We start from the raw sequence: 26908 nt of genomic DNA, 5'->3' as shown, positions 1-26908 counted from the left end.
AATGAGAATGAAGTGAATAAATGAAATGTATAAAATGAAATCCACATGTACAGCTCCAGTTTAGTCCCCTACATACACATCAAAAATTTGTTTGCAGACTAAGCAACATTTTTTTTTGAAAGTAGGGCCTATAGCTGTACAACCATTTTCTTATCAGAACAAAGCTCATTGAAAAAGCATGTTTATCCACGCTGGGCCCTACCAGCAAAACATCCCTTTCTCTTCTTTCCCACTTCAAACAGTCTCTTATAAATGTATAACTACAGTATTATCATGCTTTTTCGTTGAAGTATTCTTTGAAGTTTTATCTAAATAAAGGCTAGTCGCATCACACTGTCTGTGCAATGGCTTCAGATGATCGTCTCGCACGTAATATGTGTGCATGCTATATTTAGCTAATACATTATACAGTAATTCATTTCTTCGCGCCACTTGTTCGAGCGCAATTTAAGTACGAGGTTATAATATAATTCAGTTAATGAGACATTATTAGAACGTTAAAATAGGTTTGTCATCAATATCATTTCACACTGTGAAACACAAATCTCTTACTAATCTTGATTAAAGACCACGGAGCAAATTAAGAGTCTCTTGCCTTTCGGTTGTCTTGCAGTGGGAATAAATGAATTTACAACTGAGAGCGTCATTTCATGTATACAGTAGTTAAAGGTCACTGACTTTTGACTTTGAAGGATATTGCCGAATATCAAAGCAGTGCTACAAATATCTTGTAGATACCCTGTCCAGATGTACCTACCATACAATATTAGTAGAGCGTATTTTCTGAAATCGCAATTACGGGATGTGGAAGGGACGGACGGAGAGACAACCCGTAAATCATGTCTTTGCTATCCTTGACATAAAATGACTGACTCACTCTTTGATCGCCATGACTGCTGTTACAACAAAAACTATCCGAGTACACCTCTTAAATCATCTTTCATGGAGTACAAATGAACTCCTTTTGTTTTCTTTTAACGAAGTTATTCTTCATCGATGTTCTTCCATTGCTCTCTCAGCTTGAACTTCTGGATTTTGCCGGACCCGGTCATCGGGTATTCCTGGACGAAGCGTATGTACCGCGGGATTTTGTAGTGTGAGATCTGGTGGGATGAAATAACGACGTTGATGATGGACATCAGCAACGTATCAAGGAACAAGTGACCACAACAAAAATAAAATTGTCTCACGCAGTTTACGTGAATGGGTTCAATTGTACATGGAAACTCGATTTCTTGCAAACAGCAAAACAACTACAAAAGTCATGAAAAGTCACTGCCATCCAAGTTTTTGCATGCGTGAGTTCACCATCTACGGACTATTGCAAATCCACAGGAGTGTTAGTGTGTTGTCTTTTATGTCTTGCCTTATGCTCTAGCCTTAAATGGCCCGAATTCACGAAGATGGTACAATCTTGTCCTTGGTTCAAATCATGGACAAAGACTGTATTGTTTTAAGGGGCGGCAAGAGTCGCATAGCCTATTTAAAATGATAATTTCGTCGACGAAAGGACTGGTTTCGAAACGAAATAGGTCATGCGTCACTGGGCGCCCCATAAAAACTATATGGTCTCTGTCCATGGTTTAAACCATGGACAAGATTGTACCACCTTCGTAAATTCGGGACATTGAGTTTATATGCTATTCATCACGTCGACGTACCTTTCCTTTACAGAAGGCCTTAATGTCTTCAGCTGTTGTGTCTTCCCCTGGTTTAAGCTTCACTACTGCACATAGCTCCTCCCCCATGTAGCTATCCGGTATGCCAATCACCTGGAAAAGTCAATAACGGTGTAACCCAAAGTTTCCTCTTCGAAGATAAAAAAAAAGTCTATTAAAAAATATACATACAAACATACATCTAATACACGTTTACGCTGCATAGGTCATACAACACTGAATTATCATTGTCGGATTTTTTTTTTTTCTTGCAGTGTGAAGTTTGAATGTTGATTTAGACAAGACAAAATGATTTATTCTACTTTTCATGAAAAATTCTGAACTATCTGATCTACATAACATCACAAACGTTATGGTTGCAAAAGCTTAACCTAAAGATGCGCGATCCTCAAAGATAATACAATGACTTTGAAGAAGACTTGGTACCCACAGTGTTCTGCGCTTTACCGTGTGTTCGAAAATGTGCAGTCATTTACCATTTATAAGTTTGTCATATCATTTTATAATATCGAAAGTACTCCCATTACAAGTTGTAACTTCCTGAGATTTTGCGTCTTTGGACTGATATTGTTTAATAATATTATTGGCATAAGAATGAGAAAAACAGGAGATGGAATAACAAATCTCTGTTCCGGATCTTATATAACATAACACTATTTCTTCATCTCTGGGATACCTGTACTTCCTGAACGGCTGGATGAGTGTAGATGAAATTTTCGATTTCCGTGGGGTAGATGTTGACCCCTCCTCGAATGATCATGTCCTTGATGCGTCCCACAATCCGAAGGTATCCCTCACTGTCCATACTACCCACATCACTGAAAGGAAGAGAAGTCGAGTATTATGTATCATGGTCTTCGTATGCATCTACATAATACTAGTAAATGATTTTCTGGAAGGCGGGCTGTCTTTATGTGTCCTCTGATGCATTAAGGTTACAAACACTATTTACCATTTGCAAATGAAACAAAAACCCAGCTTTAGTGCTCCAAAATAATTCTAACATATGAGTTAGGGATATAAACAACCAATGCAAAAATGGTAATCAGTATCATCAATATTCATTTCACCAAGCAAAGAAGATATAAAAACAAACAAACACATACAACAACATTAAAATACAATTACAAAAATATCAGTTAAACAGTGTAAAAGGAATTGCTATGGTAGGCAGCAGCCAGAAAGGAAATGTCCCTTATTTTCGGCAGACCTAAAAACATTCTTTAAATTTCTGTTACCAATGTGTTCGAAGCAAGTAAAACATAAGAACAAGACAAGACTAAGACATGACAATCAACACACAACGACAATAACAAAATACCTGATGTCTCATAACATAAAGGATAAAAACTGATACTCTTAACGTAAATGAATTTGGTTGTAATTATTGAAGAGAATTTTTTTATAAGCAGATTTAAATATATTCAAAGAGTTAGCATTGCGTATTTCAAAGGGGAGAGAATTCCACAGAATAGGACCACTGTAAGGAATAGATCGTTGATAAAAAGATGTACGAGATAAAGGTAGGTGAAAATCACTCGCGTTTCGCGTACTGTATTGTAATTATGAATTTGATTATTGTATGTGAAAAAGTTCAAAAGAGTTTTTGGTAATATAAAATTCTTACATAAATACATAAAAATCCCCACTTGGTATTTATACATATCATTCAATTGCAATATTTTCAGGGATACAAAAGAGTGGTGGGGTATGGGCAAGATAAGAGGCATGGGCAATGATTCGTATTGCACGTTTTTGAAGTAGTAATAGTCTTTGAATATGACATTCATGAGCATTACCCCAAACAATTATTCCATAATACAAATAAAACTAAGTTTAAACATTACACCAAATACAAATACAATTAATGTAATTAGACCAATTCAACTTATTGTCTACAAAACCTCTAAGAAATTTCAGTGAAGAAACTTGCATGATTTGAGAACCACACATATTAATAGATACAGTGTCAATGTTACATTTTTTCTTTGTAAATATCATAAAATTAGTTTTTGACATATCAATTAATAATTTGTTCATTCGCAGCCAACTTGTAACATATTGCAATTCCTTATGAAAAACCTCTTGTAAAGAATCCATATCATCATGAGCCAAAGATATGCTTGTGTCATCGGCAAATAAAATGCATTGTAAAATATTAGAAACATTTGGCAAATCATTTATGTATAAAAGAAATAAAATAGGCCAAGGATCGATCCCTGGGGCACTCCACATCTCATGTTTTTATATTAAGAAACATTCTTATCAATTGATACAAACTGCTTACGATTACTCAAATAACTTTTAAAAAGATTTAAAATAACTCCACGAATACCATACTGACCTAATTTAGCTAAAAGAATATTATGATCAAGCGTGTCAAATGCTTTGCTCAGGTCTAAAAATAAGCCCAGCAAAATTTTCCCGTTGTCTATTGCACAGATCACCTTATGAATGAAATCAATCAATGCAGATTGATGCAGATTGCAGAATATCAATTGCAGAATATCAATGCAGATTGCAGAATATACAAAATGTGAACAATAGTTATGATAAAATTGTTTCTATATAGAATAAACCGTCTACAGTGATGGCTTTAGATAAGATAGCGATATAGGCTTTACTGTGATTTTTTTATATGGTAGGACGTTTCGTGATACAACAGACCTACACACAATATGCATTAAATGTGATAACTTGAAGAAAAAAAAAAATCACTGCTCACGATGGTAAATAGTACCGTTAAACTAATCTCTTTGGGCCGCTTCAACTTTCATTCATTCATTCATTCGTTCATTTATTTTTCATTTCCAACAAAAACATATAAATATATTACAAAAATTGAATACAGTGCATAAATTTCATCATACAAAGTAAAGGATAAATTTACAGAAAACTTGTAGGTATAGGAAAATGGTGGAAATGGGGAGGAATGCTAAAAAGCTGAGCTTGTAGGCTGCATTCCCCCCACACGTAATACAAGAAATTATATGATTGATAGACTGATAAGCGTTGAAAATGGATGAAACAAAGAAACTAAGACAAAAAGACCTATAACCTAACTTATCCGAAACAAAAACCCTGAACAAATCCCTACACTAAGTCGCTGTCATGCCGGAAAAGAGAGGAGAGAAACAAAATAGTATGTGTGTGTGTGTGTGTGTGTGTATGAGAGAGAGAGGGGGGGGGGGGGAGAGAAAGCAGCTTAATGCGTGGAGTGAAGATAAAAGACAAAAAAAAAAAAATAGAAGGACACGAGAGGTAGTGGATGGATGGGGCCGCTTAGCTGTAATTCCAATAGAATATAAGGTTGGATTTTACACTTCTTTGCAACCAATAAAGAATCAACAATTCTTATAACTATTCAAAATATTTTTCTTCAGATTACTCTTAAAAGAACTTAAACTTGGAGATGTCCTCAAACTGTTAGAAAGGTTGTTCCAATATTTAGGTCCAGCAAATGTAAATATAGATTGTGTAAACATTGTTCTAGTTAAAGCCTGAGGCAGATGGAATTCATCTGAGTGACGAGTTGGATATTTATGGAACGAGCGGTTTCTCGCAAACATGCTTGTGAAGACAGACGGCAACAAATTATTAGAAAGTTTATACATAAATTGGCCAAGACAATAATAATAAATATCAGTTATCTTTAAAATTTTGTTTTCAGAAAATAAAACATCGGTGTGGGCTCTCCAAGAAACATGACAAATTATTCGAAGAGCTTTTTTCTGGAGACGGGACAGTCTGTCGAGATATGTTGGATGTGTGTTCCCCCAAGCTATGATGCCATAATTCAAATAAGGTAAAATCAAAGCTGAATATAACATTAAAAGGGTGGGAATAGAGAAATAATATTTAACTCTATTAATAACACCAATATTTCGAGATATTGTGTGACAAATACTATCAATATGTGACTTCCATGAAAGTTTATTGTCAATAACCAAACCTAAAAACTTCATTGATGCAACTTCATCTATAACTATATCATCTATTTTTATATTATTAGGAAGATTATTTAAAGTATTACTGAATAATATACATTTAGTTTTAAGAAGATTTATAGACAACTTATTTGACCTTATCCAACAAAACAATTTCTTTAATTCAGAATTTAACAAATCCACCAAAATATCCACCAAAAAAACTTGCTGCGAGCATGACGAGAAGGCGCCTTTTCCAAACTCATTCAGGCGCCTCCTTCGAACTACTAAAGGTGTATCGATTGTTCAACATGGGATTGTAAGAAGACGTATAGGGAATCTTAAACTTTTTTTTTTGCGCCTTTGTGTCTTCGAGAGGTTATTTTTTTTTTTTATTACACTTTGTAACATATTGAAGGTTCTGACGTTGCTCGCGGAACCAGATATTCCGTAAGTGTTCTGCAATTGTTATGACATCTCAAACAAAAGTGGGGTTAAGAATTACTTACAGTACTATGGTAAAGTGGAAAAGTGCTCGAGAGTCGACTCTCTACAGCATCTGTTTCAAAGTTTGAGTGGCAGGTTTAGCATACATTTTTTTACAATGCCTTTTCCCTTAAATACTCCCCCTCTGACCAAGGTGTACCAATGTGGTATAGGCTCGTCTGGTACCTCCTTGGTAGTACAATATCTTATTATAGATTGTAGGTGCAATACTGCGGTCGTTAAAATACTGGCGAAACCTTCGGGAGATCTTAGCAGTGTTCGGATGAGCAAGTTTTCACTGTTTCATAGCCTATTGATAACCCTGTGTCTAGCAAAGTCGGGTTGGGAGTGTGACAACTATCACCTTTGTCCAAAAGGCACGGGCATATTCGCTCCTCTGATCAGCAGTATGAATTCAGCAATTCAGGTAAAGCATGTCCGAGCATACGCCAACTACTCATTAAAACTTAAATATTTTCCTCCTTCTTCTGATATGACCTTACCCAGTATGCAGCCAGTCCTCGTCGTCAATGACCTCTCTTGTCTTTGCATCCTGTCCCCAGTATCCCGCCATGACGGAGTAGCCCCTCACGCACACCTCACCTGGAGACCCCAAGGGAACTGTCGTCTGTGTTTCGGGATCTATGATCTTCATCTGTCCGGAATTAAAGAATATGGCCTAAGTTATCCGGTTGTGGGGAGAAAAATTTTCTACGCTAAATTGATCGATTGATATTGACGAGTATCGTTTGACGTAGTCGTCATATTGTTCAGGCAGCAGAGAATTTTTCAAAATATTTTTTCATTACTACCAGTTCATAATTTCTTGGAAAGCGGGTCGGAGCAGCAAAATCGAAATAACCAATTTTATCGATCACGCAGATGTGAATGTACAGCATGAATGAAATCGTTTCGATGTGTCTGGAAGTCCTATATTATAATCGCGTAAGGATGGCCCCCATGCCTTCCCGTGGTTTATTTTGTGCGGCTATCTCCTCCGAAGCCGCCGGCTCCGGGCCCCCGAGACCGGTGCCGTCGGCAGCGGGAGGGTCTCTTCTATTTCCCGTTCGGGTTTCGTCCGCGCTCCTCCTCCGTGTCGACGTCGAGAGCGGTACAAAAAACAAAGAAAAACAAAAGACAAACACCGACATGCAGCGTTTGCGCGCTGGTATCCCGCGTCAGTGCGTGGCGAAAGCTCTATCATCGTTCTTGGACGCACACACACGCACACGATATATAAAAAAGGGTTATATGCAGCTCGCGCCAGCTCGCAGGCTCAGGTCGCACACACAGAACTCTATACAATCTGTGGCGGTAGCACAGTGAGCATTCTCGCTGATCGTTCGCGGAGACATGACACACACACTATGGGTACCGGGTACAGGCAATATATCGCAGAGAGATATGTGTATGCATTGAGCCTGTCGCTGTGTTGCATTTATTGCATATCATGATGCGTACTCGGTACACGGGAAGCTACGAATGCCGTATTTTATTTCCAAAACTGCAGGATCCTCTGCAGCTCAGCTACGTCATTCAGTTTGCTCTCAAGTCGGGTATCATTGTACTCAGACCGTTTAGCAGTGATGTCGACGGCTAAATATCCACTTAAATTTTGTTCTTGCCGATCGTTCCTTTCCATATCAGATTACAGGCCTGCGCCTGTGTGTGTATGTGTATTGACGATGGTTTATATACACGAAACACACTATCTGCGTGCACGTTGATATGGGCTCTCATATGGTAATACAGTATACGGCTCGGTCATACAAGGGCATTTACGTACAGTTCGCCATTGGCGTGCCCAAATGAAAACAGTGAATGCTGCTATTTTATTGTATTTTGCACAACTACAGGATACTCTGCAGCTCAGGTACGTCATTTAGTTTGCTCTCACTTCGGGTATCATTGTCAGACTGTTTAGGACGGCTAAATATCCACTTAAATTTTTATCCTTGCCGATCGTGCCCTTCCATTTCAGATTACACGCGCCGCTGTCCATTCGTCATAGCTGCTTTAACATGAATATTCATAAGACATGTGCGGACGTAGAGGAAAACCTCTCTTTGCCGACCACCTATTTTTGAAATTACCGTACAAGTGGAAATAAAATGGGTGGTTCTTTATGGTCCATCAAACCAAGTTTTGGTGATGAAAATAAAACAGAGGGAGCAAATGAAGACAAAAATATTTTTCTTTCCCCCCATAAAGTGGGAAAAGAAATATTAAAGAAAAATACGAGGCCCTGAGACCCATGGATTCCAACGGGTGCCTACTTATTAACATAATGACTTCGGACATGTGTCATGGACAAATGAACTATTTCCTTCCCTTCCCTAGAATAATCATTCGTCCCTATAGTATACTTTTGTTCTCTTTTTGTGTGTGTGTGTGTGTGTTGTTGTTGTTTTTTATGCACATCCAGACCCTCTCGATCCTATTCCTCCAAATAAAGGGGGTAAAACAGAAAAAAAAAATGACAATACAAACAAAACACGAAAATTAGTAAAATAAGGAAATAGAAAAAAATTATTTGAAGTCAAAAACAAAAATCATCAAAAATCCGAGTCAGGGTCATTTTCTAAAAGGTCTTATTTCGTTGATGCAGACACGTGTTCTCACACTCTTTTATCCTGTACAACTGAGCAGTGGAATACTTAGCGTACTTCCAGTGAAAATTCTATAAACACAAAACACCACAATTTTTTTGATGAAAACAAACAAACATGAAATATATAAAACATGAAGTAAGAAAATACCACAAAAGTCCGAGTCACATGAATGGGTGGTTTAATGAAAAGTCTGACTTTGTCTATATAGACACATGTTCTCGAGAGGAAATTAAAGAACATCAGAATGAGAGAGAGAGAGAGAGAAGGGGGGAACAATGAATGATCCATCAAGTGCATTTCGTTCAGAAACAAGTCATAACCGTCAGATGAGATTGTCATCGGGTGGAAGGAGCACAGACGGGTTTTTCAAATAAAAACGTCGGAAAAGGGATATAAATGATGATATATAACCCATTTGCATCTTTTTATTGAACCGAAAAGGTGTGTGTGTGTGTGTGTGTGTGTGTGTGTGTTATGTGTGTGTAATGATCGATCAAACAGGTGTATTAACATTAGGAACGGACGACAACTTATTAGATGGGATTGCGTTGGGAGGGAAAATGATTTTATAATGAAAATGTGGTAAAAGAAGTATGAATCATGATATACAATGTAAGCTTCTTTCAAGCTTACGAATGAAGAGAAAAGATGTGTGTCTGTGGGGGCCAGAGAGGATCGACTCATGTATATTAAAAAAAAAACATAAACAAACACGAAGTTCTTTCGCTTCAACTAATAAAACGGGGCGAAAGAAATATATATAAATCTAAAAATATGGGGCCCTCAGACCCGTGGATTTCCACGGGTGCTGCTAGTTAAATGTATAATACACGGAAGAGTTGGGCTTATTAAGGCTTATGTTGACCCTCTACATGAACGTTCATATTAAATTATGCACTTGCTTCATGTTTTTTTCTTCTTCATCCACATGGTATAGAGCTTTTGATCGACTTTACTGTCGAGTTGTTGTTCAAATGTGTCTGCAAGAAGCTTAGAGAACGACCAGACAAACCTCCAGGTAAGGTGACAGTTTCCCGACTGTGCACAGACGTTTCTCTTCCGTATCGTTGTGCGTTGTCATCGTTGCGACTGGTGAAGTTTCTGTCAGCCCGTAACCACTCTGGATGTATGAAACTAAACAAACTTAGAGAACAACATACAACAGTGGACAGTGTGAACCGAGGGTGTTGTATTGTATGGTATCTGCAAGCATGGATTAGTAAGTATAAGTCACTGTAAGTGGGTTAGTAAGGGGGAAGAGAGGGACATTAAGTCCCCACTGGGTCTTGAGTGTCACCAATTCTATCTTAGTAGAGTGGAATAAGGGGTAAACTAAATGTAACACCACCAAGACCACATTATGTACTTGTTTTAAAACGCCATGTGGGTGTGCACAGAAGTTGTTTCAATATTTTCCACATATTCCTTTTAAAAATTACGATTATGGTCATTTTCTTTGTATTATAATACTCTCCTTGCCTTAAGCTATCATGGTTAATCTGATTTCCAATGAACTGAATAAACACGCACCAAAGAAATATCATTCATTCTTTAGAAATCCTGTGTACTGTATCATGCGACATGTGGATACCATGGAGCTACAACAGTAGTTCCATGTGGATACTGTAAATTCGATCTATTGACAATTTTTGAATTAATGTATACATATAGGTAAAGTGTAATTCCTTCTTCGAAGCTGAGATATCATTTGAAACTACACTTTCCCAATATCCTTTTGAATAAGAGCATCCAAAACAAGACAAGAAAGAGGAAGAGGAAAGTTGGAGGCATCCCACGAGCTCGACACTTACTATTTATACGGCCCACGAGCTAGACATTGAAAATACGTCCATGAGTCATACACCCATGATGTCATACAGCTCACGAGCATAGACACCAAGTACAACAGGCCCGCATGCTAGACGCTACAAGGTGAAAGGTAGGTTCATAAGTTAGAAAATAGGCAGCAAATAAGGCCAATGATCTCAACACTACACCAACATTACGTATATCCCTGTGAATTAATGTCTAGCTTTTTGGCCTTTCTCGCCTAGTGTCGAATTCGTGGGCATTGTATGCCTTTAATGTCGAGCTCATGGGGATCTTATACGCTCATAAGTGTCTATAGCTCGTGGGCCTTGTTCACTTAGTGTTTTGAACTGTATAGGAATTGTGAGCTGTATATTTTTTGGGCTATATGACCCGTGGGCTGTATGACTTTTGGGCTGTGTAACTTGTTGGTGTCGAGTTCGTGCACGAGCACGGGAGGCTGGGGGAGGAGGAAAAGGAAAAATCACCATAACTTCTTCCAGCCCCATGACCTTCCTAGCCTCCTCCAGAGTCTCGGGGGGTATCGGCGACGCTCCGACAAATATCGATCTCATACTGGTGACGTCATACTGACTGACCCACTCGTGGTTGAGGACCGCGATGAACATCGTCGGTGCTCCAAACATCATCGTGCACCTGACCGACGAGGGGTGGTAGGAATGTGGTGAGTGTTGGTTGCATGAGCACGTTTTAGCATCGGTGTACTTTTCACTTAAAATAATCGACATTCACCGCACTGGAAAAGTTTTGGAAGCCGAGGACAGTCAAATTCACAGCAATGCAGACTGATCATTCTACAAATGCCTTTTAAACAATCACTCTGCCCAGCATGCGACCATCCAACGCTGATAGTGTGAACTGTCTCGAATATGGCAAGGTAACGATAAACACGTACAGCTAAAGCAGTGCAGCCTATAACAGCACTGTAGGCAATTGCCATTATGTCTCCTCCACGTTAACTAGTGTACATTTCAGTATAAATTTGTTAATGAGAAAAAGACATCAAAGGAAAAAAAAAACAACTGAGGATTACTTTTCCAATGTCTCTGAGGAAGTTTGTTTCTTTGAGGACAAGAATTACAAGTGGGTAAATTTCCGAATACAGAATTGTAGTTTTTTGCAATAGTATGCGAAGGGTCGTGAGGGGGGTTAGGATGATAAAATGTCATAATGTGGACAAAACAGGGGGCATTTGACCAAATTTTGTAATAGTTTGGGGGTTACGGTTACAAAGTTTATGTCACAGGAGAACCTATTTCCATACAGAGCTTTGGACAACAGACCAAATTTCGCACATTTCTTAGAGCTCGGAGTACCTCCATCATCCTATAGGTTGGCTTTCAAGGTAAACGGGGTTCGACAGAAAGACAGAGCAGAAAAACAGACAGACAGACAGAGATAGGGTGAGGGAGCACGACAAAAAATAAACCAAAACAAAACCAAAACAAAACAGGTACTACCTTTCGTCATTGATAGCCTTTACGGTTGACCCTGCCTGGAAACTTGGGGATGGAAACACCATCTTTCGACCAAACAAAATGTGGAGTAGTGATACAATGTTGGTGCCAAATATATGTGCCAGAGGAACCGGTGCACAAGAAACGTGATCCTGTTTTATGAAAAGTGAGGAAAAGTACAAAACCTTGATTATCTACGCCTTTTATCAGTGATATGAGATGCAAAGGATAACTAAGAGAGAAGATGAAACGGATGAAAGGAGAACTGAAATTTGCTGAATCAAAACAAGTGTATAGTTAATGAAGTGTTGATATTCACACTAAAGGATAACAAACGTGTCTTCAGTCAACAGTTTGTCCGCACAATTACTCACGATTTTGTCAAAACTCATTCTCAGACCAGTATGATGCATGTTGTTGACAGACTTGAAATGAGTTAAGACCACTCCTTTCGGCGTGCCAGTCGTTCCCTGAAAGGCAACAACAAAAGATGGCCTAAATCCACAAGCAGTCTCCAAATCAATACTGGCATAGGTAAGTCCAATCGCGATCTCAGAAAACATAAAAAACTTTCTTTTTATGCAGAAGCGTCAATAGCGCTGAAGGATTTTACCATTAATTTTTGTTGCGCTGCCCTGATTATGAGTACCCTTGTGAAAGTAAAGGCTTTATGTTTTATCGGAGTAGGTCATTAAACTACGGAATTCAAGTAAGCGATTTGCAGCAGTGTCGGGGGATAGTTTTCACTGTTGATCTGGGCATAATAATAGTATAGATGTTATCTCTAATCTGGCCTTGCATCAGGCAAGAGAAGTGTCCACCTAAAAAAGAAAACTCATCCATAGAAGTGAATTATCGTCATGGTTCCTGTTTCTGCGTGGACTCTAAAGTGGCCACTGAGGTAGTAATCAATGATATGCTGCATGCAGACGAGTACGACTATTTTTACGGGACCGACGATTGGAAGTTCCCTCGAAAGGACTACGCCATGGGAATATTATACGTTGCTAAGTGGCGCAACCGCTGCTGCCAGGGACTCGCAACAGCAACAGCATCGAGTTTCATGGATATTCTCATCTGTGTGTATATTTCGGTACATCTCTTATACACTTACAGAAGTGAAAATCATGTTGCTTGCGTCATCGCATCCAAGCTTGCCCCTGCATGCCTTTAAGACCTTCATGTCTTCATCCGTTCCCATCGACATGACGTCATCCATGACGTAGACTCCTGGTCGCTTTTCTCCTCCATACATTACCACAGATTCCATGTCAGGCAGGCTGCATACATAAACGCAGAAGTCATAAAACTTAAACCTACATATTATTATGACAGTCTACCATTGTATTTGAGAGTTGTCAAGATAGTAATGATCTTACAGATTAAAAAGATAGATATAGATGGCACCTTCTCTCATATTTCTGACGAAAAGAGCTGTTCCGCGGGAAAATTTACTTGCTTAAGTAACATCTTCAAACGAGCTTCAATCTTTATCTAGTGCTGCCTCGTTGAGACTATCATTCAATCGTAATTCAGCAATAGCAGTAAACGTAACATTGATATGTCCATCAGATCTTAGGAAGAAAATGTTATGAATATTGTATCATTCGATCTGTTTTCACCTATTTCTTCACGGGTCAGACTTTGGTAGCTATAAGTTGGTTAGCTATCTTTTAACCTCAGTCTTTCACTGCATCAACTATTCTCCAAGCAAGACTCAAAAGGTTTCTCCTTAAAAAAATGCAGTCATAAACACACACACACACGCGCGCGCGCGCGCACACACACACACATACACTCACGTAGTTTGTTCAGCTTTACACTTACTGAGGGCTCTGCAACTTTCCCGCCAACGACGAAGTAATGGATGGACAAATTTCAGCGATCATTTCGTAGTAGTCTTGTGTCAAAAACGATGATGCAGACACCAGAGTCTTCACACCTGCCTAAGCGTGTGATTATAATGAACAGTCTTATGGGACTCTAAATCGGATTTATGCAAGTAAAATGACGTTTGCGTACATAAAGACTTGGGCTTTATTCAGCCTCTAAGACTGAAAGCAACTCAAGCGAGACAACTCAACATTAAAAAACAACCGATGGACCATTTGTACTTTTTGTTTCAGGAGTGAAAGGAAAGTTGGTTCTGCCCTGGTTTTGGCACAGGTTTTGTGTAACATCCCCCTGAAAAATAGATAAACAAGCAAACAAGTAAGCAAGTAAACAAACAAACAACAATCCCCAAAGCATCAAAACAGTATCACGAATAGACATAATAGATGGAGATCTTCTCAATAGAGTGTCTACCTTAATAAGCCAGTTCGGAGATAGCTCATGTGCACATGGGTACAAATGACCTTTCATTTTTCTCAGTTGGTTAGGCACTTCACTCAATTTAAAGCGACATAATGCAGCAGCTTGCCCAACATAGCAATTCATGGAACTCGTATTCTAACAAAAAATGAACCTGCGTAGATGAAGTGACCAGAATGGTTTGTCAATCAACACTTTGGGAAGCATCTATTTCATTGTGCTGTTTTGAATACATTAACAAACTTTTTCTGTTAACATTGCCAAATACCAGGCTTGTTGTCAGGTGGATGTACTGGCAGGCACCATTTATAAGGATTCCATGACTAATCATAGCTTTACAGATTCTTATCTCAGTGAAATTAAAAACCAACCTGTCTCTCGGTACAAATGACCTTTTTCTGCTCATGCTCAAACTGGAACCCCGAACTGGCTTATTGTGGCTTGGTGACATGCGCCATGAATGTATATAAGTCGCATTCTTGACGGCATGGCGCACACAGTACATTACAATGAACCCATCATTGTTTCAATTTTATTCATTGGTCTATCTAGTCCTACTTATCAATTCATTTATCACTTATTTATTGATTCATTTATTTATTTATCTAGATCTAGTTTCGTTTTATTTTGTTTTTCTTTGGAGGGATATTTCCTGGCCCTGGGTCTGAAATTTATCTTTCCTCGCGTTATCTAGAAAACAAAAACAACACTGTGCGTCACACTGATACGACTATACTTCTGACATAATGTCATACTGTTCAGGCATTTGTTGAAGCGTTTTCGGATATAGTCGATTGCTAACATGTTGTTCACTCGAGGCTAAAATTGGCCGACGCCATGCAGTATGAGTTCACGGTGGCGTCTACGTAACACAGCTGAATATTACATTCTACTTATTCCATCAATGTTTGGTAGGCGGTAGAGAAATACGACATGTCAGCAGTATTGAAGTAATTTCCTTTACAGCCATGATTGACTTATGGATCGGCTGCAAGTACAACTTAGTTTTGATAGGTTACAAACTGGAAGAGTATATTTCAAAGACTATCAACATGTAACCTCGTACACATCCTTTCACCTTGGCCGTGATGTGATGTAATTCAGCTGGCCGACAAGCCGCGTTGATATTGACCAAGATGGCGCCTATAGACGCCACAGCATACTGTGTGTGTAGCCACTCCAGGGTGTTGGGTCCCCAGATTCCTACTCGGTCTCCATGGCGTACCCCGGTGCGAACCAGGCCGAGGGCAAGTCGGTCAACCTTTTCACAAAATGTGAGAAAATGAAAAAAAAAAACAAAAACAAACAACAAACAAACATGACATGACGCCACCGACGGAAATTTCGCCCTCATTCGTAGCCATGGCAACATGCATGTGCATCCATGACAGTGTACTATGAGAGTCACGTAAACCATGAATACAGACTTTGAATCGGTCTATGGTCGGCTCATAAATCGTTGGGCTGACGAAAGAAAAGCGGACAATTTAATGCTTTGAATATATCGTATTTTGGCGGAAGAACGCTTTTCACAATCTTTCCCAACTCTTTTTTTCTTCTTTTTCTGATTACGTCTGCCTTCTTCAATAAGGTGACGACTCTTGCGGACTGTGTTATTTACATTATAATACAGTGTATTTACAAATATTGACAAACACATAACAAATATGAAGAACAAAGACTAGCCACTGTTATCAACTGCTATCACTGTTAGTCGGTTACGGAATGTTTCCACTGGTGGCGTTGCAAGTATTTCTCAGGACAGGGAATTCCAGCTCTTCATGTTCTCGGAGAGGACGAATGACGATGCGATTCAGTTCTCGAGTATGTTAACTGATAGGAATGTGGTTGGGTGGCTCTCGTCACTAAGTAACCTGTTTGATATTATAGTCCTGTGCCAAAAGATGACCAAGATAACTGTGTATTTTGTACATCATGGTCGGCCTGTCATATTCTCTATAAAGAATATGACAGGCCGACCATGATGTACAGCTGCGCTGTTGCAGAGTGGTGCAATCAAGTTCTTGCAGCATTTTAATGACGCTTGATGTGGATGTTAGCGATTCCGAGACACTCTGGACCATTTCCACTTTGTGGATGAGGTTCTTGGAAGCTGCATCCCAAACAGAGGAAGCATACTCTATACAATTGGTCAATTTATTGGTCGAACCAACGGCAACGTTGGTAAGCTGTGGCTATGACATCAAGTCATGCGAAGATTACGTCTTAGAAATGCACGAACATTGTCAATGGTTATTGGTTTCATTAGCAGTGTTATTGATGTGTTGAGTCCACTTCAAATTAGAAGTGATGATTAACGCAAATGAGGATGCAAAAAAGGAAAAACAGTCCCGAATCAGGACCATCAGGGAGGTGTAATATTTCTCTTCCACATCTACTAGGATGGGATCAACAGATTATCATTCTCATACCATTTCGTACTGAGAAAATAATTAAAACCTTATACTTCGTTTCCGTCACAGCACCCACGGAAGTTATTTGAAATGGCATTCAAGGTAATTAGCCTCTGTTTTGACCTGTACTCTTAATTAGTGAATAGCCGGTAGTCGAAGGAAGGGAGCGCTAACAGCAGCAGCAACAACAACAACAACAACACCAAATATTGCAAAATGGTCAGATTGATTGGACAAATTTGTCCAACAAGACATCTTTCTCTCTATACTTCCACTTGTATTCTTTTTATCTCTCCATCCATCTGTTTGCCATTCATCTCTCTTTACCATGTGTCTACATGTAATATTCTGACCAAAGTGTCGGCTGTTGTCCTGCATAGCATGGTAAGGTGCTAGTTCTCTGACTTCTGTGATCGGGAGACTTGTCGACTCATGCTATCAGAAAATTAGAAATATTAGAAAGAGGGTGCCGTTGTCTCGATATTTGCATTACAATGAAGAAGGGCTTTCGTTATTTTATCAGAGTTGCCTATCATTTTTACTTCTAAAAATACAGGACATGTCAGGAGTCAATATAAACATATAAAACTATATAATCATAGCATGGAATGATATTTATTGAGCGAAATCATGCAAACTCTTACTTTCCTTACCTCCTCTTTGAAACGTCTGAACGTCCTTCGTTCATTGTCCGCAGAAAATACGACACACTCCTTGTCAGGATACTTCTCCGTAGTCTCATCTAAGACGTCGGGAATAGTTTTCCTGATTAGTTTCGCAGCACAGTTGTCTGCTGGCGACGCTCGGCAGTAACTAAGGCTGGTCTCCGTTCTTCTTCCACTAGAACTAGACACCAATAACAGTATCGAAATTTAGACTTTGCGCACCCGTATAATTGTATATTTCACTGATTTTTTTTTTCCCTTTCAAGACAATGTATAATTCAATAGGTCCTACTGGAACCTAGTCGGGATGAATCTTCTTCGCACTCAACAGTCATGCACCCTGCATAGAAATTTCTCCTTGCTTTTGAGAAGTGATTACGACTTAGCAAGTATATAGCGGTCACCTGTCATCCTAATCCACTAATCTCCAAATTAACGTAAATCAGTGAAGCCCTTTTTACACTTGTGTTTCTTAACCCCGGACTTTCTCTGACCCAGGACTATCGTTAGTCCCGTACCAATTTTTTCAGCTTTTTACACTCGCCAATTAGTCCCGTACTATCTCTTGTCCGGGGCTAAGGAGAAAACTGACCTTTTTACACTCGTATTTCTTAGCCCCGGACTTTCCAAACCACATGAATATTCATGATTACGCTGTGTACGTACACGCACACGCACGCGCCGGCAGCACTTGATTACCTCGTTTCTGATTGGTCAGTGGGGGTCGGACTTCGTCTCCGTCGCTTAGCCCAGGATTATTTTTTCGTTCTGTTTACACTCACTTGCTTGGCACCGCAATTGCGGTGCTAACCCTGCTATTTTGCAGGGCCAGATAGTACCGGATTATCGGTGGGGCTAGCCCACTTTGGCAAAAACGAGTGTAAACAGAAAGTGGGCTAAGGATAGTCCCGTACCAACGGTGGGGCTAAGGCCCCCCTTAGCCCCACCGTTGGTACGGGACTAAGCAAAAATTTACAAGTGTAAAAAGCCCTTTAGAATGGCAGTGGTACGCGATGTTGAACTGCATGTCCCAGCTGGTGAATATTGTGGTCAAAGACATGCCACTACAATGGCAATGTATTATCCAAAACATGGATGACGATGACCGTAATTTGTTCTTTGGACTTTGGGGCATCGCGGAGCTAGCTGTGAAATTCTAGACCAAGTAGTCACTTTAATGGTATACAAGCATCGCCATTGTTAATTTTGCGTCTGGGGTTTTTTCTCCCGAAAGATCGACAGTCCTGTTAAATGGGTACTGGCTAAAAAAAAATTTGGTGATACATTGTATTATGACGTATTACGATTTGGCTAAAACCAAAGATACCAGTAGAGTGGGGAAAACGTCAGTATATCATGTTTATGTGATACCCGTTTCGTGCAAACTTTTAAAAATGTAATCTCAGGCGATGTATCAAGACATAGATTAAAAAATGTCACTGAATGCTGACGCGTTGGCAAGACCGTCAAAAGAGTGTAAACGCGCGCGGCTTATTAAGTGTCGTCAATTTCTGCACCCAGTTTTTGTATGTCCATGGCATTCTCCATTTCAATAGGCAGGTGAGACTGACTTCAGTGAGAACAACTTTCAATCCTTTTCAAAGTATATCCACGACGCATACTTTCCGTACTTTAATTCGATCGTATATGCCTGCTAATGAATTTAGGCCTACATCTCAAAGGGAAATCACACATTGCTTGCTGTCTCATGATCGGATGACAAGACAGTGTCAAATGAAAGAATTAGAGCTGTTAAAACGCTTAGTACCTCCTTGGGTTAACCAGGTAGTGTTTGATGGTGGATGCTATATGAAACGAGTCGCTTACCTTTGTGCTGGATGAACTAGAAAGTTTGAAATTCGAACGCGGCAAAGGAGCCCGCTTCTTACTCGCCTTCTCCCGAGTACAGGGCCGACTGTAGATCTCAAAAGTATCTTAGCCATCCTAATGTGCTGCATGTCCACACGCCTCGAGTTGCACTCTTTAACAGGGAGCACTGACACTGCGGTCTACAGATCTGAAATAAGGCCCGGATGGGAAAGGGATAACCAGCGAAGCTCCAAAGCCAGATCTGTCTGTTGCCACTTCTGGTAGAGTTATTTGTGTGCTTCCGCTCGATGAATAAAGTAAAGACACTGGTGCCATCACTAATCAAAAAGTATTTGTTGTAACTTGTTCAATTGCGAGGGCGTCGATCATGGTGGGGATGGGGTGGGGCAGTGGGGCATCATCAACATGCTCATTAGTCAGTTTTCGCGATAGTGAGATGTATTTAGCCCTTCTTATTTTTATTGTAAAATACTGGATCCTGGTAAAACTCGAACCACCCTTAAACCAGATTATGGCTCTAAATTCACAACTTATATTCTAATCTAATTATGGGCATCACATTTGAATCTTAAAGGGTTTGTACAGTTCTGGTCGAGGTGAGGATTTAGCTTTTAACGTTTTGCGAGATATTCAGAAACCACTCTATGAAATGTAAAAGAGCATGCAATTCTAAGGGGTATCAAAAGTTTATTTGATGAAAATCGGTTTTGAGGTGGCCGAGATATAAAAAAAAAGGTGAAACAAAGAGATCCTAATAAAGTTGTGGCCTGTAGTATTTTATTATCATCACTTTTGGGGATATCTCAGCCATTTGAAAAACAATTTTCATCAAATAAACGTTGAATCCTTCTTAAAATTACATGCTCTTTCATATTTCATAAGAGTTTTCTCATTATCTCACATCGGAATGTAAAATACATGAATTCCCACCTCAACCAGTACTGTATACATCCCCATTTAAATCTGCTAATAACGGAAAATATACTGTGCAACGTTATGGCAAAGATTCAAAATGATTCACAATTAATAGTTCAGACTAGGATTTGATTTCAATTTGATTTCGTTTGATTTATTGGTTCCGGCGTTATCGGATCGTTGTACATTTACATACATGTAGGCCTACACGTGTACATCACACCTTTATAAACATAAGTTCACAAAGTAATTTTGTTTCCACTGGATTTAAAATGTTATAAGAAAATGTATCAGCGAAACCATGAATACGATACAGAAGTGCTCCAGCTAAAACGTAGCTTGGTTTTCTGGCAGTCTTATACATATAGAAAAACATAGAAAAGAGGGATGACTTACGTAGCGATAGCATAGAAGAGAGGGAGAAATAAAGGAGCGGTTTGTTTACATTCATCAAGGTTTACACAAAGTTATATCACTTGGATTATTGATCAGCAGGACATGACAAAATATATATCATTTTTTTTTTTTCACCCAGGTGTAGATGAACAATTTTGTATGCCAGGTCATGGTCGGTCACATGGCCTTGTAAGGATGGATACAGTCATGGATAACTGTCAGCATTTAATTCGCTGCCTTTTATTTTGTCACTTTCCATAGACTTATAATAGGCTACTTAGTCGAGTACCTAAGGGGGGGGGGGTCACGGGTCACGGGTCACCGGACATAATCAAGATGTTAACAGGAACGAAAAGTGGCTGTTCTAGGTGAAATTTAATGTATTCTATTGTTTTTCATAATTTCTTATGTATTTCTTTGTTTTTCAACTTTTTCAACTTTTGTTTTTTCTTTGTTTTTCTATTGGAAATTGTCACTGACCACTTTTCTACCATAATTAGCACAAAACTAATCAATGAAAGTGATTAATTGTAAAAATAATCAGGTTTTCATGACTTTCATGACAGAGCACCTGTTTTCCATAGGAAATGTACACAAAATCACAAAATTGTGCCCGTTTTGGGGGGACATTCCGTTACAATAATGGGCGTGACTTCGCAAAAGTATACGCGGATGTTGCAAATTTGGTCTCAAAAGTTGTGCGAGACTTGAACAAACAAAGTCAAGAAGCCTCGCGACAGATTTATAGCGCGAAACTTTGAGGGAGGGGGGTGGATCCCCCCCCCCCCGTCCTTAAATGGTTAATGTTGCATGAAAAAAAAAATCAATTTTCACATAATCTCATTTTTAAGGAGGTGGTATGCTTTACTAAGTATTTATCCATATCTTTCTTTTTGATAAACCGACAGTCACTTAACTTCGTGGGTGCATTTGACATAAATGTATTTCTTCTGTTTCCACGACAACAGGGTGTGCTACATATTATGTATATTATGTATGTGCTTACATGATAGGGTCTACATAGTAGGGTACTTAAGGGGGGGGGGGTCACTGTGCACACCCCCCAGGACTCCTCGAAAATTACTTGAATTTGTTTTGTTCAAGTCTTGCACAACTTTCGAGACCAAATTTGCAACTTCCCCGCATACTTTTGCGAAGTCACGCCCATTTTTGTAGCGGAATGTCGTCCCCAAACGAGCACAATTTTGTGCTTTTGTGTACATTTCCTCAGGAAAACAGTGCTCTGTCATGAAAGTCATGAAAACCTGATTATTTTTACAATTAATCACTTTCATTGATTAGTTTTGTGCTAATTATGATAGAAAAGTGGTCAGTGACAATTTCTGATAGAAAAACAAAGAAAAAGCAAAAGTTGAAAAAGTTGAAAAACAAAGAAATACATAAGAAATTATGAAAAACAATAGAATACATTAAATTTCACCTAGAACAGCCACTTTTTGTTCCTGTTAACATCTTGATTATGTTTTGGTATGTCATGAGGATCCTGAAAATGTAAGTTTCGAGGAGTCCTGGGGGGGATGCACGGTGACCCCCCCTTAGGTACCCGACTAACTGTCACAACTCAGAGCGGCGACCGACCGATTTGCAGCTTGCTGTGTCGCCGCTGGAAATTTGGCACCGCCCAGCGATTTTTGGAGATGCCGAGCAGGCTGTAATACGCAAGCTATGCCCGAGAAATGACCTGTCGATATCCGGTCGGTCGAATTTAGGTTAAAAATTTGCGAAATAGGGGGATCTTCTGAAGAGTCTGAACAGTCACTGAGCGATGCACCACCGGCAACTGTACGATCTCCCACCGACCGATCGGCCATGGGCCGATTTTTACGAAATCGCTTGGCAACTAACCGGTGATCGATTGGCCAGCTGTCGGTGTTCTGTAGGCGTACCGGCCGTGGCCCGCCGCTCTCTGCCGGAAATTCCTCACGAGCTACCTGGGTATACACCTACTGGCACATCAAACAACAATGCTTTTGCTTTCAATCTGACAGGGAAACGAGGTCTACGATATGCTCCTAATCCTACCTCAACGACCACGACAACGAGATTCGCAAGCCCAGTATTTTTGTGAAGACATGAATACATGAAAGACTGTATTCAAATTAGCAAACAACTTCCTCCGACCTTATTCTTCTCAAAATAAAGGTTATTGGCCATAAACATTTATTTGTAAAGTAATATTTGTTATAAGTTACGTATATTAACGCATACAGCTTACTGAGCATCTTGTGTGTCTTGTGATTACATCTAATCATCTATTGTTATTTTGAATGTCATTTGCAAAAAAATCTCTTGTGATAATAGTGTAAAATGGTAAGAGGCATTGTAAAGCGCAAACATTGATTTGTTATAGGCGCTTTAGAAGCTTGATTGATTAACTAATAAAGATAAGCTGAAAGTAAAATATTTAAGAATCAAATTACGGACTTTCAACCAGAGCTATGTGAAACCACAGATAGTCCTAAACAACAGGTAGAAATTAGAAAATCAAATAAAAGGGAGGAAATCCCAAGATAAAAACAAATTCTGTAATCACTCCTAGATTAGAATGTTCTAAAATATCTTTAGACTCAGATGAATAATGAAATAACATGACCGTATATTACTATGTCGATATAACGACCTAAACTTTAGGCTTTCATCTCTTTCGCCCTAAAGTGGTTGTCCCTGTCTTCCCTGTCCCCCTTGTTGCTAGCCGCGTCCTCTTCTGTGTGGGCTATACCGCTCAGAATGTCAGATAGAGCTGAGAAGTTGGTGGGGCTTTCTTACCTCTTATATCCTACCCCTGTCTCTTCCAGATTGCCCTGGCTCCTCTTCCCCATCTAGTCCCTTATAGTTTTCTTTCGTGCTTTTGCCATTTTTATGTTTATAATTTTTATTCAATAAATCTCTCGACGGCGACCGCTTGATTAGGTATAGTGGCCAGGTCGGTTGCCGCTCGGATATGCAAAGTATAGTGAGGTACTCGCACCTCGTCAGGGGTCCTGATATCGTCACCCTGCACTGTAAAAACATCGATGTTAGATTTAACACCATAGGTGTTAAATCTAACACCGATCAAGCTTCAATAGAGGACCACACCCACAGGTGTAGAAAATGTATTGTGACGGTGTTAAAAAGTGTTCACCTGGCACTTAGTGGTGTTAATTTGACACATGTGGCTGGTGATATTTTTGACACTGCGCTAGAGTTAATTCAATAATTACACCGCATGGTGTTGATTTGATATTGGTGGTGTTAATTTCAATGGTATAACACCCGTCCAGCTTCAATAGGAGACCACACCAACTTTTGTTACTGCATTTTTTTTTTTCAAAAATTAAGTACTTTATCGGAAAATTCTTTATCGTCTTGTTGAAGTTCAAAATTAACAAGAAGTGCAGTAACTAAGAAACTATTCAAAAAAACAATGTTATATTTTGAAATGACACCCGGAGGTGTTAATCTAACACCATGAATGAGCACCGGAAATTTAACACCAGCTCGGTGTTTCATATTTAACACCGGACTTTTTGCAGTGTGCGTATAGCTACAAGCGCACTGAGCAAACATGTACCCCTTCGCTTGAGTGTATCCCCAAATATTGAACAAAATATTCTTGCCAGCTGTAATTTACCCCCCCCCCCCCCCCCCCAAAAAAAAAAAAGAAAGAAAAAAAAAAAGATGGGTAACAGTCCTGCATCTGGCTATGGACGCGATACTCTACACTCAATTTTTTTTTTTAAAATCAAGATACTTAAAACGTTGTCATCAAACCTGTTGTATCATGAGAGCATTTGTTTGTACAACTTTTTTATTGTTTTGGTGGCGGGCAGGCTCAGTTGCTTAGGATTAGCTTTTATAATCGGACAGGAGCGGTTCTCTCCCCCTCCCCCCGAAAAACTTAAATCTTATTGGTGAAGATGTCATATTTTGACGTTACAGGTGCAATATTAATTGCATATCATCCTCGTATTTAGCCAGAGGTGGAGGGGGGGGGGGGGGGGGGGAGGTCTCCTCCAATACCCTCCCGCCACTCACTCCCTTCGCTCGCTAGAAATACCCCCTGTAAGTCATACAAGTTAACGTTTATCCACCATCCTGAAATAGAATTGACGCCCATGTTCAACAGATAAGTGTTCCTTTCAGTATAACTCAATAATTACTTGATGAATAAATAGTACAAGCAGTCATTCAAACAACTAATTTTCAAGTTACTGAGTATTCCACTGGAAGATTTTTATTGATATTACTTACTAAATGCACTTTGTGTACTCAGTCTGTTCCTATGTCGCAATGTGTGGCGACCATGTCTTTTTCGATTGCTACTAGTTACAAAAGATATCCGACGTGGGTTAGATTTATCGCCATGATTATTTTATGCCCTGATAACATTACAATACAATTAGGAAAGAAGTCCATATTTTCAAGCATGTAATATAGATCGACTCAGATTGTAAGTAAAACTGCATAGCCAAAACAAAAACTCACCCTGTGATAAGTTTTGGGCTCGTTTGGTTTGGTGTTTGGTGCTCGTTGCTAAAAACCGAAAGGCGTGCTAAGAACATTATCTCGCTAAACGCACGGAGGTCGCGCAAAACAAACACTACTTTTCACGATGTGCAGGAAAATGCTGGTATGTTTTGGACTCGATTGATTGATTTATAAGGCTTTGCCTGAAAGCTCCGGGAATGGGAGTATACGTGTATAATTATCTTTCTCTTCCAGACAGCTGTTGGTACATGTAATGATATTCTTTTCTGTTATGTGAATGTCGGCATGGTTATGTACGAGTGACGCTAACAACAGCATGACACAGGGGCTGATCCAGGAATTCTGTAAAGGGGGAGGGGGGGGGGTGGGTAACTAATATTTCTGGTGCCACTTCCGGTGAGGGTGGCAATTCTTAACTAATTTTAGAATCACAACTGTGTTTTTCACGATATTTCGACCTACATCATTAATTTGAGAAATAGCACATTAAAGGGTTGTAAAGCTGCTTAAAGGGACACTTTGTAAATGATGCACATTGGGGTTTTTCAAAAATAAATCTTTCAGTGTTGATGTAGTTCTATAATTATATAGATACATGCTGCTATCCTTGTATAAGGGGGAATCATGATCACCTAGCTTATTGTATACAAAGTACTGTACAAGACGTTCATTTATCAAACAGATTAAATTCATGTATTTTGAATTATGTTTCGCTGGTAGCCAAAACAAAGAAATGCATTAAAATACCACAATCATTCAAACGTGTGTGATGATAACCACTCCATTTATTTATGAATTTAAAGATCTACTACCACAAGAACGTAAAAGAAAACAAAGTGTAGTTAAGCAGAGTTAGAGAGAGAGGAGGAGAAGAATGAGAGAGAGAGAGAGAGAGAGAGAGAGAGAGAGAGAGAGACGGGGGGGGGGGGGGGAGAGTTGGCAGAATAGATCAACATAATCCAGCAGAACTTTTGTGCGTACGACACTTTCCATTGACTTGTGTGTATTAAATGCACACTCTATGGGGCTCACACGGATAAATATTTCCCCATAGAGACGTGTGTTAAAATTCTAAATAAAAAAAAAAAAAATCTGTAAAATAGCTGGGAGAAATGAGGTGTTTCATCTTCGGTAACCTGAAAATAAGTGAGGTATGCTCTTTCATCTATTAAATTTTCAAGGGGGCGGGGGGCGGTTCAAGATAGATCTAAAAAGTGAGTTAGGTTTAGTAACCAGTGTAAAAAAAATTTAGTCAGTGTAATCAATGTTAAATATTGCTGAATAAAAATGTGAACAATAGTTACGATAAGATTGTTCCTAGACTAAACCGTCTATAGTTATGGTTTAGTGAGAGAAATAGTGATATCTCTTTATATTCTAGTCTTTATTGCAAACTTTTTACATGGAAGGATGTTTTATGATATTATAACTGATCGACCTACACATACTATGCATCAAACGTGATAACTCGAACATTTTTTTTTAATCACTGCTCCCAATGATAAGGAATATACCGTAAATATTTTCTGCTATTCATGTACACCAATGATGACACAGAAACTGAGGTATTGCTTCTCAATATTTATGTCCCACATCTCTTTCAAAATTGCATGATGAACAAAATGTAATGTATCAACCATGCTGCTTTATATAGAAAGTCAACTTCAAAAGTGACAATATCATCAACAAATGACAGAGATCATTGTCGCCAATGTCTATGATGAAGAGATTAATACTCCGATTGAAATCAATCAATCAATCAATCAATCATAGTTTATTTCCAATCATCGAAAATCAAAAAACATAATACAAAGTATACATGTGATGAAATAATATTGTTCAAACGTTTGCAAAAGATTCATGTAATATATATACGAGACAAATTATAGAACAA

The 26908-nt window shown here is 39.1% G+C and overlaps 1 protein-coding gene across 1 annotated transcript; it reads right to left on the bottom strand.

Annotated features, from left to right (window-relative positions):
- Nucleotides 1-983: 983 nt before the first annotated feature.
- Nucleotides 984-23363, bottom strand: LOC139743785 (medium-chain acyl-CoA ligase ACSF2, mitochondrial-like). The gene is made up of 13 exons (XM_071654240.1): nt 23311-23363; nt 17371-17563; nt 15382-15564; nt 13818-13936; nt 13105-13270; nt 12365-12460; nt 11994-12142; nt 11001-11169; nt 9716-9823; nt 6595-6746; nt 2356-2497; nt 1662-1772; nt 984-1103 (listed from the first exon to the last, which is right to left on the bottom strand). Exons 1-13 carry the CDS (start codon nt 23361-23363, stop codon nt 984-986), a joined length of 1761 nt encoding a protein of 586 aa, XP_071510341.1.
- Nucleotides 23364-26908: the final 3545 nt, after the last annotated feature.

This window comes from Diadema antillarum, unplaced genomic scaffold (assembly GCF_040938485.1).
Source record: "Diadema antillarum isolate AM-2024a unplaced genomic scaffold, OU_Dant_1.0 seq00001106_RagTag, whole genome shotgun sequence".
Classification (NCBI taxonomy): Eukaryota; Metazoa; Echinodermata; class Echinoidea; order Diadematoida; family Diadematidae; genus Diadema; species Diadema antillarum.
The sequence above is the reverse complement of the archived record's forward strand: the minus strand, read 5'-3'. Positions and strand labels throughout refer to the sequence as shown.